Below are 13,447 nucleotides of genomic sequence, written 5' to 3'. Positions count from 1 at the left end.
TTAACCTGCGAAAAGCAAAGGCAGCCAGGCCCTGTTTTGTGTCTAGTGTAAGGTTATTTTCTGCACCAGTTCACACATTGAAAAAATGGGTTGGGGTGGGGAGTTGCAGCAGCTGGCACAAACTCCTAAAGAAGCTGAAAACTGTCACATAGGAGCTTCCATCATCCCTGCCATGGGGAGCTCCTCAGTGCAGTGGGATTCATAGACCCAGGCTGTCATTTGCACAAGTTTTAGCGGTTTTCAACACTTGAGACCACATGCCAGGTAATTCTTTGATATCCAAGCAGGACAGAACTGCTCTGTTCTTGCCAGAAGCTGGAGTCTTCTCACTTATATTTTGTTTCTTCTCATTCTGCTCTGTGTGCAGACAGGCAGCATTCACCATGTTGCTTTGCATTCAGGCGTAGTTTACCACAATGATCTGTTTTTATGAGAACAGCAAAGTTTCTCTTCTCTTTGCATGTAATTACCTAAAACGTAGGTAGTCCATGGCATGTTGCTGGCACCAGGTGACCTTGTTTGCACCCTTACTGGCTTGTGTGCCAGGGTTTAGGAAGGCGTGATTTACCAGCTTGTCAGGGGCAACCCTGTGATTAGAAATTCCATGATCTGACATGATACACATTTGACCTGCTAGTGTAAAATAGAGTAATAAACTCCCTTTACATATTTGAGGGTTCAGGTTTGAGTGGGATCAGTGACAGAACTAGGTGTTGCATTCCTACCTGTCTGTAGAAGTTCTTGTTAACATGCACTGTAGTGTTTGATTTATAACCATACAATAGTGGCTTTGATTAATAATGCTTTATGAGTTGTAAACATAGACTTACTGAATAAATCTTACTTATTCTGTTGGATGGCTTTCCATGCCCACATAAAACTGTTTCAGAAATTATAAAGCTATTATAATGTTTCTCTACATTATAGACTTTGTTAGCTGTCTGCCAGCTTTACAAAATTCCTGTGTAGGAATCCGTGACATGAAAGGGAAGTTGTTTTAACTTCCATTTTGCGATGGTAACGGGTGGTTGTGGTAAGACAGGGTTTCACAAAGAAAGGGGTTGGGGAAAGCATATCTCCTTTTGATGTTTCTCTAGACCTATACTTTTCTCTTCCCCATCAGAATAAGAGAAATGAAACTGGAGAGGTGATATCCCCGCTGAAAAGGGCCAAACTCCCTCCCTGAAGGACAGTAGAGTTAGTATAATTACTTTGTGTTCTTGCATTTAAAAGAAAAGTAGAAGAGTATGTCAGAGGAGTGCTGGCATAAGACACCTTGTGGAGAGCTCTCCTCTGTCTTTTTCTAGAAGATGTAGTCTTGTAATACCCGTTTTTTTTCCCCTTCCCTTTATACATAAAACAAAAGCAATGGGCATCAGTTGTTTTATCTACTACTGAAATGCAGCCATCAGTACAGAATAACATGAGAACAATTTGAGAGGAAGCGTGGAACACTATATTCAACTGAAACTAATTACCTGATTAGATTTTGGCCTGGCTGTGGGGGTTGACATCCAATGGTCTTGGCAACAATACCTGTGAACAAAGCCAAGTCTGGTCTTGATTCATTTAAAGAATCTGGACAAACCTTCTGGACCTTGTGTGCTGAATGCTAAGCAGTGCAAAAATAGGCCACTGATTTAAAGTGCCCATGACTACCATGGATGTCAGCAGGCACCTGGCATACTTACAGATGAATGAGCTTTTTTGAGTTTTAGAAACACTTGTTTCTATTGAAAGGTGATTCTGTTTCAAGCGTGCAATCTGGTGAAATTTTAGGTCTGCATCAGAGCATTCTCCACTCTCAGCAGTAGGATTAGCACTTTCATTTCCTTTAGCACTTCCAACTTCTCCCCTTAAATTTTAGTCAAAAACTGACATTGAGATCTTGTAAACTTAGAAGATTACCTAAAAGATGTTGCCTTACCTACTCTGCTATAGTAGTTCCTTCTCTTTATCTCTCCAGAGGTTAACTACATGTTAAGTCTGCTTTGTAGGGTGAGAAGTATTTGTTATTGCTGTGGCAGTCTTCTCTTAGGTCTTCACCGTAAACACATTTTTCATCTGTTGGTGTCTTTGTTAGGAAAATAGCATGTTTTTATGTTAGGACTACCTATACAACATCTCATCTATATTTATTGGAGTGATGGTATTTGCTGTCTTGGCATCACACTGAAGGAAAAAAAAAAAAAAAGCATTACTTGGAAGGGTTTGAAGCTTTACTGGGAAGAGACGGATGACTCTTTCATCTATACACTATTACAAAAATACAGTCCGTTAAGAGCAAAGGTCTTTTAGAAAGACTTGAAGTGTCCTTACCTCTGAACTGGAAGCTTCTGAGCTGCACCCATTTCTGGCCCCCTAGAAATACTCTTCCCTCCCTTCCCTGAGAGAACAAAATTAAATAAACTGTCAAATGAGCTGTGACAGTTCATTGGTGAGCATTGGCTTGATGAGGAAATTTAGTACTTCTACTCTGATATCATGGAAGCAGATTTAAACACACTACTAAACTGAATTGGACAAGTTGTTGATGAAAATCTAGGAGCTGGTAAGAGATGCTCTGCAGAACAAGAAATTCTAATAGACAACCATAGGAAAAAATATTTTTGCCAACTGGCTTATTATTTTAAGTTAACAACTGGCTTATTCTCTAACCTATTCCTTAACATCTAAAGTAAATATTGAATTCTCCCCTGTTTACAAACCTTCTTAAGCTATTTGCCTAGGAGGCCTTGCAGTAATGAAGTCCTCAAAGTTGTGTTTAAGCATTTCCTCCTGTTGCAATAGCAAATCCATCAAGTTTTCGGCCTCCCACAAAGACAGCAAACGCAAGGCTGTAAGAGCCTTAATCCCCAAAACATTTCAGAAGCAATTTGAAATAACAAAACTATGCTTTTGGACACCTTTCACTCCTTCGGCATGGAACTTGTCTAGATAGGGACTCCAGGGTTGAACAGGCAGACGGGAGTTCACCTCATGTAACCTGGTATTCCCTTCTCCTCTCCACAGCCATCCACAAATGAGCTGTCACAGTATTGGCAGGAGTCTCCTGAGCCTTCACTAGCCAGGAGTTTGCCCAGCTCTTTGGCCCAGGATTTCACAGAAAAGGAGGAAACCTTTCTTGCTGAAGCTTCTGTAAAATCACTGGTTCAGTGATGAAAGCAGCAGCTTCCCTATGGGGGAAAGAGAGTAGCTGGAAGCTTGGAGAGGGGAGGAGTGCTGTGACTTTCAACAGGGCCTGGCCTCTTTGTGATAGATATTCACCCTAGAATATACCCCTAATCTCCTAGGAAAAGTGGTGAGATTGCAAAGGCAGTAAGGTCTCAATTTCTTCTAACAGCACGTGTAAAGTTAAAACTCCATTACAATCTTCTGGTTTGAAACTGTGTCTCTTCTAACAGCTACTTGTATTGCTGTTGCAGGATGATTTGGAAATTTGCCTTGTCGGTCTTCCTGATGGCAGCGCTGGTTAGACTAACAGACACCAGGAAAAACCGCCCTGCGGGAGCCATCCCATCCCCATACAAAGACAGCAGCAGCAACAACTCGGAGAGGAGGCAGCAGCTGAACAAGGAGGTGCTGGCCTCCAGCCAGGAGGCGCTTGTGGTCACTGAGAGGAAGTACCTCAAGAGTGACTGGTGCAAAACGCAGCCCCTGCGGCAGACTGTCAGCGAGGAGGGCTGTATAAGCCGCACCATCATCAACCGCTTCTGCTATGGGCAGTGCAACTCCTTCTACATACCGCGGCACGTGAAAAAGGAGGAGGAGTCCTTCCAGTCCTGTGCTTTCTGCAAGCCACATAAGGTCACCTCTTCGACAGTGCAGCTGGAGTGCCCTGAGCTGGACCCACCTTTCCGACTCAAGAAAATTCAGAAGGTGAAGCAGTGCCGCTGCATGTCTGTGAATTTGAACAACTCGGGCAAATTGTGAGAGCAGGCGTGTAGCTACTAATTGGTGTTGTCTCCGCCAGACTTACTGCTGCCTCTCCTTTCCTGTTGGGCAGACTGTCTCTTCTTGGTTTGTTTTTTCCTTTTTTTTTGTTTTCTTTTTTGTTTGTTTGTTTTCTTTCAGAAGGCATCTCTCCAGCAAGGAAAGGCTCCTTGTCACTTGCCTACTGGAATAAAGCTTTTTAATGGGCTGTGTTATGCACTTCACCATAAAGTTTCAGCATATGTCCAATATCATCTGGCGGTTGAACCTTCCGGAGTGGAGCAGGCTCCCAGAAGTTGGGATTGATCATCTAAGTGACCAGTTGGCTGAATCCAGCATTAAATGTTTCCACTGTGTGGAGTAAAGCCCCCTGCCCTACACTCCAGTCCCTTCCACGAGAAGAGAACGCCTTCCTGGTGCGTTGGTCCAGAGCTTGCTGCACTCTGATGTGCTGGGGTGCGGCCCAGAACCGGGTGATGCAGACAAGGAGAGTAGCAAGGAGTAACACGCGGAAAGAAAGTGAGACCCTCTGATGAGGATCAGCTTCTTAAGACAGCTTTAATTGTGCAATGACAAACTGTTCAGGGCTTGTAGTCTGAACTGCAGATGAGAACTGGAAGGGAGAGGGCGAAGCATCAGGTCAGCCACCATGATCACATCAGCAGATTGAAGATGGATTCTTATGCTGCTGTGGCTGGAATACACTGAACATGTGGTCTCTGCAGCAGTGTTTGTTTTGTAACCTAGTTATAGTAAACAGCTGTTTAAAGTATTATAGACCTAGCCATGTATATTTTTCTTGTGGCAGAATATGCCAGAGATTAAAATGTGTTGAGTAAGAGATTTGCTTGCTAGGTCAGCTGCCTGGCTTAAAATGAACGTTTTAACTAGGCTTTTAGTAGGTTTTGTGTGTTATATATGTGTGTGTTTCTTACTTCAAAAGGACAACATCCATTTATTACCTTATATTTATGCCTGCTCAGACTGGGAAAGGTGGATGGGTAGTGGGAGAGGAGCTGAGAACACTAACAGTGTTTCACTTAAGGTATAAAAGCACTGTTGCACAAAGAACAAAATTCGGTCATTGCTGGTCCGAATACAAAAGCGGCCTTATGCGTTAGTGTCATCAGGTGTTGGGAGTGGCACCTCTCCCATGACTGGAAACCATGCTAACATTTTAGGGTTGAAGGACAGACCCATCAGTCAGTGCTGCGGGAATGGGTCACAGCTGTATGAACAGGGAGAGAGTCAGCAGTAATCACTACAGCTCTGGTGGTCCACTGTGCTTTTGAGTTCTACATAATCAAGTGTTGGTGAACACTTGCAGTTCATTTTGATCATACTATGTTGTTATTCAGTTGGTGGAGTTTAGCATGTCCTGTATATCCTGTTTGTTCCAGTTCTGATCTGTATTAGTACCAGCTGCATTAAAATCCTAAGATGTCTAAAAACAAACCAGCCCCTTTCCCCAAACCAAAGCCTATGCATGCTCAATCATCTGAAGCTTACAAATTAAAAATGACAAGTTGGCTCCCTGATGCATGAATTAGGGTTCAGCATCTGTGTCTACTGAAACCAGCTTGCTGTGAGAACTCTTTCCTGCCAGTCTCTTTACATGCAGCCACTTCAAGGGGTTAACATGTTTAGGCATCTGGCCAGCCAAAGAGTTCAGTGCCACATTATGCGAGACAGGCTGCTCTAAGAGGCTTTTGGGACTGAGCTCCACAAGAGCTCACCAAGCGGTTTATGGGGATTGGCACAGGCAGGATGAGGTTGGTCAAGTATGTAGCCCTGTTAGGTTAACAGCCATAGGTTTTCTGCTGTGATCGTTCAGAAGTGCACAGGGAGACCCTTCACACTGGGTTGCTTTAGAGGCTGTCACTGCGATGCTGCCAGAGTTATGCCAGATGCTGCCAGCCACCAAACAGGCAATGTTCATTCTAGGCTTGATAGTATCAATGAGGGTGTGGGGGAAGGTGGCAATAGCTGTAATCTGTTATGACTCCAGGGATCTCAGTCTCCACTTGAAAGAAATGAACTGAAAGTCAGGCATTTTGGACTGGAGAGAGAAAAACACCCTAGTGACTTCAGTTAGGAAAAATGTGCAAGAATCTTTAAGCTATGCCCTGCCTGTTTTTTTCACCAGATTGCAATATGAATATGCTGCAGCTTAAAGCTCCTTCTAGGAGCTGTGTTTATGTAAAAATTGAGTTGAGCTTGTAATGGTTAAAACTGTATTTAATTCTTGTTTTATAAATGAAAACAAAAATGAAGAAATGCTATAAGTATAATGTAATTATTTTATAGGTCTACTATTAAATTATAGATTAAATAATAAAGCTACTATAGGGTTATATGTCATCCAGGTGTACAGGTTTTACTTCAACACCTTGTGTCCAGCCACTCTCTAATCAGTGTATTTTCCAGCTTCCTTTTGACCCTACTAAATGCAGGTAAATGGATTTTCCTAACAGCTTGGGAAAGCCTAGCTACTGTTCCCCTTGTCCCCTACCCCACTGCTCCACTGCAAAGGTACCTGCAAGTGAAGAGAGAAAAACTAATAGCAGATTCTGGAGTCATTTATTCATGTACAAATTCTGGCCTTTTTTTGGTTAACTGACAAGAGGGCAACAAAAGCTCCATCACTGGCTGAACTGCTGACATCATTTGTGGTAAGAGAAGTAACTATTATCTCAACCTGAGTGATTTTACTTCAAATGCAGGTAGATCCTTATGTAATAGGCACCAACATACCCCATAGGAAAAAAAAAATCTATGTTAAGATATAGGTGAGTTTGAACTCTTGCTATCAACTCTTGAAGGAGTACACTGTATGGATCTCAAAGTATAGGGTAGTGTGTATTGCTTGCTTGTTTGTTTGCTTGTTTTCAACCCAGGGAAAAGGTAGTTACAAAATAATCTTGAAGGAAAACATGAGTGAGCCATCATGTGGCCAGAAGAGATGCCTGTTGCGGACCTTGAAAGAAGCACTTACACCACAACTAGCAAGGGAGGGCTGTCTCCTTTATGGCAGAGTAACTGACATCTGCAGAAACCCTTTGCTGTCTTTCCTTCCCCCAATGTCTTGACCAAATCCTCTCATAGTTCAGCAATTTAATTTGTGAGTTTGGGAGTTTTGCTTGTTTGGTTTTTAAGTAATTTGGTTTTACTGTTCTGCTGTGCTTTCATTACCTAAGTAAGTGTGGTCAGGGCCCTCTGCTCAGAACCTGCAAATGACTCCATCACTTGCCTCAAAAGAAGCTCAGGCAGCCATCTCCTCCAACACCCCACTCTCGTTTCTGCCCATCTCTTAGCCACTGTCATGCTTTTCCCATAGCTTCATTGCCCAGCACCCACCTGAACTTCCATCTGTTTGCATTACAACCTAGATTCCACCTTGGCTCTCCCTGCCTCTAGCTGCCTGACTACCAAAGCGTACCAGAGGTTTACGCAGTAATCCAGTGAAGTCCCTGTTGTGGAAGCAGTCCAAGACCAAGGCAAAACTCCCAGCGTTGATGGAAGAGGCACTAGGTCAGATAGATCCTGTATTTCTTAAATGTGACTGGTGTTGTGGGACAGGAAGAGGAGACAACTAACAAATGTTAGCTCTACCACTGTGGAACTGCTGATGTGGCAGGGCACCAGTCTATGGTGAGTGACAAATGAATACTCCCAGTTTCTAAGAGCTTAAATTTGAGCTACAGATGAGAATAAATAAGAAAATAGTTTTGACTCAACACAAAGTTTATCTTTCTTTATCTTCAGAGACACACCATGCTTTAGAGACAATGGACTTACAATTAGAAGCTTTTACAAGTAGGTTGGATGAACGTTTATCAGATACAGATGGGTCTGCCATAAGCAAGAGAATAACCTGGAAAACCTGTTCCATAACATGAGTCCCATTTGATTGATGGGCAATAGATCTGAATGACGTTGGGCATTCTTTTTTTTGTCTTCTTCCTTTGCTGACCAGTTCATATTATCTTCAGAAAAAATCAACTCTATCAGTTTTCACTTATATCTACAGCAGTTCAAATTTGGTGTAACTTAAGTAAACTGATATAAAGGACTTGGCATAAACTCAGTTCTCCTTATTAACCTAGAGCATGCAAGAAAATAATGACAATGAAAAGACTTGCTACATCTTCTCTCAATGAAATTAATAACTGCTTCCAACTTCTTAAGCTGATCACTGAAAAATCAGGCAAGAAAAAATGACAACATACGGAAGATATTACTAATTGCATTCCCAATGGCACTGTTGGTTAATACTTAACTGACTTTTGGAAGTGCTTTGGGATGATGAAAGTTGCTACAAAAAAGCTAACCACTACTGCGTCATAACACATATGACAAAGTACCATGCTTCTGAAAGACTTTAATTTGCAAAGCAAAACAACACAAATCTTCATAGCTCCTCATAAAAGCCAGACTTTTATTCTCATACTCAGTAAGTTACATCCACTGCTCAGGTATGAAAGTCCTTATTTAGCTGCTGCAATTTAAGTAACTGAGTAATATATGGGGTTCACAATCAACAAAGGTTCAGAACATGTGGCATGTTTGGTGTTGCAATAAACAGGGGGTGAAGGGACTTAAAGGGCTGTTCCACCTCTTAAAAAAACAAAAATAACATTACACACAAACAAACAAAATAACATTAGACCAGAATTCTGTAAAAAGCCAAGTGTGTCACTGAACAAAATAGCAATGGTGAGAGTTAGTCTGGGATTCCACTCTGGGAGTGCTGTAGGTCAGCTATGACAGTGCACATAATGGGCCACTTTACTCTGTATAGAAGTTAAAATAACTGTTTCCAACCTGTTTTCAAGAGACATGCTCAAATAGGTTGAGCCAGAGCACAGTGAAAGAGGAAAATCTACATAGCAGCTTGTTTCTTCAGATCATAGCATGGTACTGCCAGCTACAGTCAGCCTTTGACAGAATTGCAAATAACTTTTAGCATCTGCGTTGCAGATCCTGTGAAAAGGGTAGCATGTACTTATGTTAATATGTATGTAACAGTACTACAAGGTTGTTGGACATATATGAAGTGTCTTTAATGATGTAAAACAACATATACATATTTTCATAAATTTGCATATAAAAGACATAGTATGCAGATAATACTTTTGAAAGCATGTTTTTGTCCTGATAGGAATTTCATGAGCCTGTTGGCAGTGTTAATAGAAACAGGCACTGTAGGCAGTGTTAATAGGAACAGGTTAAAGGCGCCTTAATAGTAAGAATGCAGTCAGGCTTCTATTGTGTATCAAATCAGCTCCACAGCTGCAAAGAGATGGATTTGAACCACCTAAGCCTAATGCACTACTGGAAGGTATGCACAAGCCAGAGAAGTGAGTGATACAGTCTGACTGGGTAAAGGACTCTGAAGGTCCTCACTATCACCATCCAGGGAAGAAGTCATATGTCTACATAACCTGGAATTACTGTCACTGTGCTTCCAAATGGCAAGGAAAGAGAATCCCTGTTTCTACTGATCCCTTCATAAAGGTTTTTCCTTAACGAGAAGTGGTGCATCGGGAGTGAATGGTTGCAAGCAAACTACAGCACAGCCTGAGAGTGAAGAGAGAAGGCAACTATTTTGTTGTTATTCATTTTATTTTCATATAAATTAACATTCTAAAAAAAATTGAAATAGAAACACTAAATACAGTATTGCACATAGTGATCTTTGTTAGATGATCTATTATTTCATTTAGTATAGTAATATACATACTGTAGGTACTGAAGGAAACAGGAAGGCTACAAATGAAAACATGCTACTGTATCCTTGCACTTAGGAGCAAAGTTAAGAGGAAAAGACTACTGTTTACATAAATACAAACATGGATTTGAATCAGTGCCATTAAAATAGCTTTATTTTTTAAAGATTTTTTTTTTCCATAAGTTAGTTGTAACAACAAATAATCTCTTCACTTCCCCAAATAGTAATGTTACTCCCATCAACACAAAGTTTTAGAACTCTATTCTTGGTAATTTATATCCCTGCCAGAAATTATTACAACAGAATTTCAAATAGGTTTGTCAGCAACAGGAGACTTGCTTTTCACATAGTGAAAAAAACCATCATTTCTAGTGCTTGGTATATGTGAAGAACAACAGATTCCTGAGGTCAAATTTCACACTTTCGTTTATGACACCTTGTATAATATATTAGCCTCTGGAGCACTAGGAATGTCTCATAATGTGCTAGATTAGACAGGGAACAACACACCCCAGCAGGTTAGACCTCATTTGCTTTACCCCAGTATCTTTCAGGCTCCAAGGCTGTGAGCATGTGCATCTAGTTCAATTGCACACACTGGTTACTTCAGGAAAAGCCAGCCATGAAAGCAAAATGTTATCAATCAGGCTGATTGGTTTGGGGCTATTTATTTAAGACCAGAGGAATGGGTTGTTACTGTGAGCATATCAAGGCTGATATAGTAAATTCTGGATTGAAAATAGGAATTAAGCACGTGGTCTAAAATGGAAGCCCTAAGTCATAGATTTCAATCATTGACCTCCTAGGCAGGGAGGCTGAAAGCCTGGAGGAAAAGTCTGCAATTACATTAAGTGTGAAATTGATGTCAATTAGTTGGTAGTCTTAAGTCTGTCACTAGAATTGGCTACTGTTTTCCATAAATGTCAATCTCCATGTGTGTCTTTTAATGGCTCTCTAAAGGAGTTTTAAATTAACTGCAAAGCTAATTCCAAAAGGGAATTCATGTACATGTGACCGAAAGCCTGCCTGACGTAACTGATCAGCAGTTAAAACTATACTACACCTTCTAAAGTTCATGTAAAAGTATTAGCTACTTTATAATGTTAACAAACTATAATAGCCAAATCTCTCTCATACTCTCCATAGTACTTCTGTGCTTTTCTGTATTTTCCTGCTTTTCATTTTTATTTTTTTAAATGCTGGATTTCTGACCTCACCATTACCACCTGACATTCACTATCTGGCAAAAGATGAAGTAAAAGTATGCTGCCTTATCGATTTTAAAGATAGTTATAGTAAACATCTTGTTCCACAAATATTTAGTCATGGAGGGCAACCAAACGAGTTGGGAAAGCATTGATTATACTGTATAAACAGCACTTAACGATTCAAAATACAAACTACAAATGCCAACATGAAACGGATACAAACAATTCACTAGGAGTAACATTTCTTTCCCTAATCTAAGTGCAGTGCCATGAAGTATTTGTGTTAGACAGATGTTGCCAGTAGGAATGGAAATGTTTTACTTTATCAAGTAGCATTCTTATAAAGTTCAACTTAATGCAGTTTCCAGCATGTTCAGAACTGATGCAGATGCTGCTTTTTATGCATGCTGACTTGGCCTATTTGTAATATACCATACACTTAACAAAATATCATTTTTGAGTGGAAAAGGAGATACAGAGTACAGGGAAGGTGTTTCAAGTCCATACCTAGTCTATTGCTGGACACTCCATTAAAGTGATTACACACTCATTCATGAATGTATATTAACACATCAATTGGTGGAAAACTCTAGAGAACAAAAAGTGAATTCAAAAAGGTCAAGAAAGCAAATGATCAGGATGATGTAGTTTCCTTCCCCTTCACCCCCCACCCACAGACATGTTGAGTTTTGGTAACCAGGTAACAATGGCTTTTGCTTTTCTTCTCTCAGATTTTCATACTTATCTTGGCTTTCTGAAAAATAATAAATAATTAAAAAAAGAAGAAATTGAGTATACATAAAAATAGCACACATGTAAAGCACACAAACACATAGGCTAACATTGAATTATACTTACTCTGGAGTTGAATTCACAAATAACATCCCTTTGAAACTAGAACTGAAGTAAAGTGCAGCTAAACACTGCTTGTGAAATATTTTGTTTACTTCCCTTTTCACTCTATCAAATTTTCAGTAACTGGGAATGACTGCAGTGGTAAATGAACCAAGATCCTGATATTCAGGCCTATCTGTAAGTCCAAGTTTCAGTGACTATAATAACGGTAATGATACGGGAATAATTAAGCCTATAGTTATTTTTAGAAACTATATCTCAGTGCTTTACATTCAGCAAGATGCAGGGGAGATGGAGAAATCCAAACTAACATTTTATTTTTTTAAAGCCTCTTGATCCAGTTTCAAATAAAATTGATAAAATAAAATCTAGTTTATCATTCCTAACCAAGCTGTTACCCTGTTTACATATCCTGTGGCATGAACCACAGCCAAAACTCCCTAAATACACCACCATTTTTTGGAGCTAAACCTCTTAACATTAAGAAACAAACGCCATATCATATCTTCATGTTTCAGATTATGCTAGTTGGAATAAAGTAAATTACAACCTGCTTCATCTGACAGATGCGTCATAGTAAAATAACCATGACAACAAAACAAAAAACAATTAAATAATGCTTGGGGGGCACATGAAAAAATCATCTGTTATAAGATTTTAAAAATATAATTGATGACCAGTTGCTACAGATATAATTTTAATGTGAGGTGCCAGAGGAATATTAATTTGTTGTAAAAGAAGTCATGATCCTACCAATGTTTTGGCAATCATAGTGGAAAATTTTCACTGAATTGACAAGAATTACTCCTCTATCATTAAATGTATTTATCTGTTTTCAGGAGAACAGTCAGAGCACAGTATTATCTTTTCCTAGAGCTGCTGTTCCAAAGACATACAGATCAGTGGAACAGAAGCCACTAGTACTTGACACAGAGATCCAACTTGAAAAATGCATACTATCATGAACTTTCCCTACATTTTGTAGGTTTAGAAACAAGTAATTTCAGACTGAATAAGCTTGAAGACTGTAACTACCTTTCTCCCGTCCAGGTGCATCCCACATCAAGACTGAGATGCAGACAGATTGGCAGGACAGATCAATAATATGCTATTCTTGCTTGTGCTATGTCTATTTCATGGAGTAACATTACCAGGCAGCATTCAAACTACTTGTTAATCTAACAAGTTAACACCATTTATGGAAGCATTTAAAAAAAACAAAAAACAAAGTATATCAAGAATAACATACGTATAAAAGTCAATGAGAAAGAGGTAGGATGAATGATAGGAACAGAAATATAGCTACAGTTTTTACTTACAATTCCGGAGTCATGTTTTGGTCTTATATTGTACAGTGATTTCCCCTTTTTCTGCCTGCAGACTTCCTCTGCTTCTTTAACTCTGAAATGAGACAAATCATAAATATTCCACTAGACAAAAACATTTTCCAAAAACAGTGCTGTATGTAACTTACAAATTTAGGCCTGAAGATACGAATGGACCTTATTCCCCATATTTTTATTAGCAGGCTCCACAATATAGCACTTGCACTCTCTGGCTGTTGTTGCCATAGTACCAGGCTCTAGCACTTACAAGGTCAGACATAATCAATGGCATATTCAATACTAGTTACAAAAATAATCACTACTTGTTGTAGTTAAAGATTCAAGTCTAGCAGGATTAAAAATACACTGGAAGACACGAAGACTAACTTTCAGAG

The 13,447-nt window shown here is 39.8% G+C and overlaps 2 protein-coding genes across 3 annotated transcripts in view; one reads left to right on the top strand and one right to left on the bottom strand.

Annotated features, from left to right (window-relative positions):
- GREM2 (gremlin 2, DAN family BMP antagonist) overlaps window positions 1-6,813 on the top strand; it is a 40,800-nt gene extending 33,987 nt beyond the window's left edge. Inside the window, exon 3 of one of the 2 annotated variants that reach the window (XM_035560796.2) lies at window positions 3,426-6,813. In XM_035560796.2, coding sequence (XP_035416689.1) covers window positions 3,426-3,933 — 508 coding nt within the window. In that variant the 3' untranslated portion in view covers window positions 3,934-6,813. The remainder of the gene's footprint in view (window positions 1-3,425) is intronic. The other variant, XM_035560805.2, reaches the window with a different exon arrangement.
- A 2,835-nt stretch (window positions 6,814-9,648) lies between these two features.
- FMN2 (formin 2) overlaps window positions 9,649-13,447 on the bottom strand; it is a 158,860-nt gene continuing 155,061 nt past the window's right edge. The window contains exons 18-19 of the mRNA XM_035558836.1: window positions 13,047-13,128; window positions 9,649-11,626 (exon numbers count right to left, since the gene is read on the bottom strand). Of these exons, the coding sequence (XP_035414729.1) occupies window positions 11,600-11,626; window positions 13,047-13,128 (109 nt within the window). The 3' untranslated portion in view covers window positions 9,649-11,599. The remainder of the gene's footprint in view (window positions 11,627-13,046; window positions 13,129-13,447) is intronic.

The sequence above is a fragment of the Cygnus atratus genome, chromosome 3 (assembly GCF_013377495.2).
Source record: "Cygnus atratus isolate AKBS03 ecotype Queensland, Australia chromosome 3, CAtr_DNAZoo_HiC_assembly, whole genome shotgun sequence".
Lineage (NCBI taxonomy): Eukaryota > Metazoa > Chordata > Aves > Anseriformes > Anatidae > Cygnus > Cygnus atratus.
This window is presented reverse-complemented; position numbering and strand designations above follow the sequence as displayed.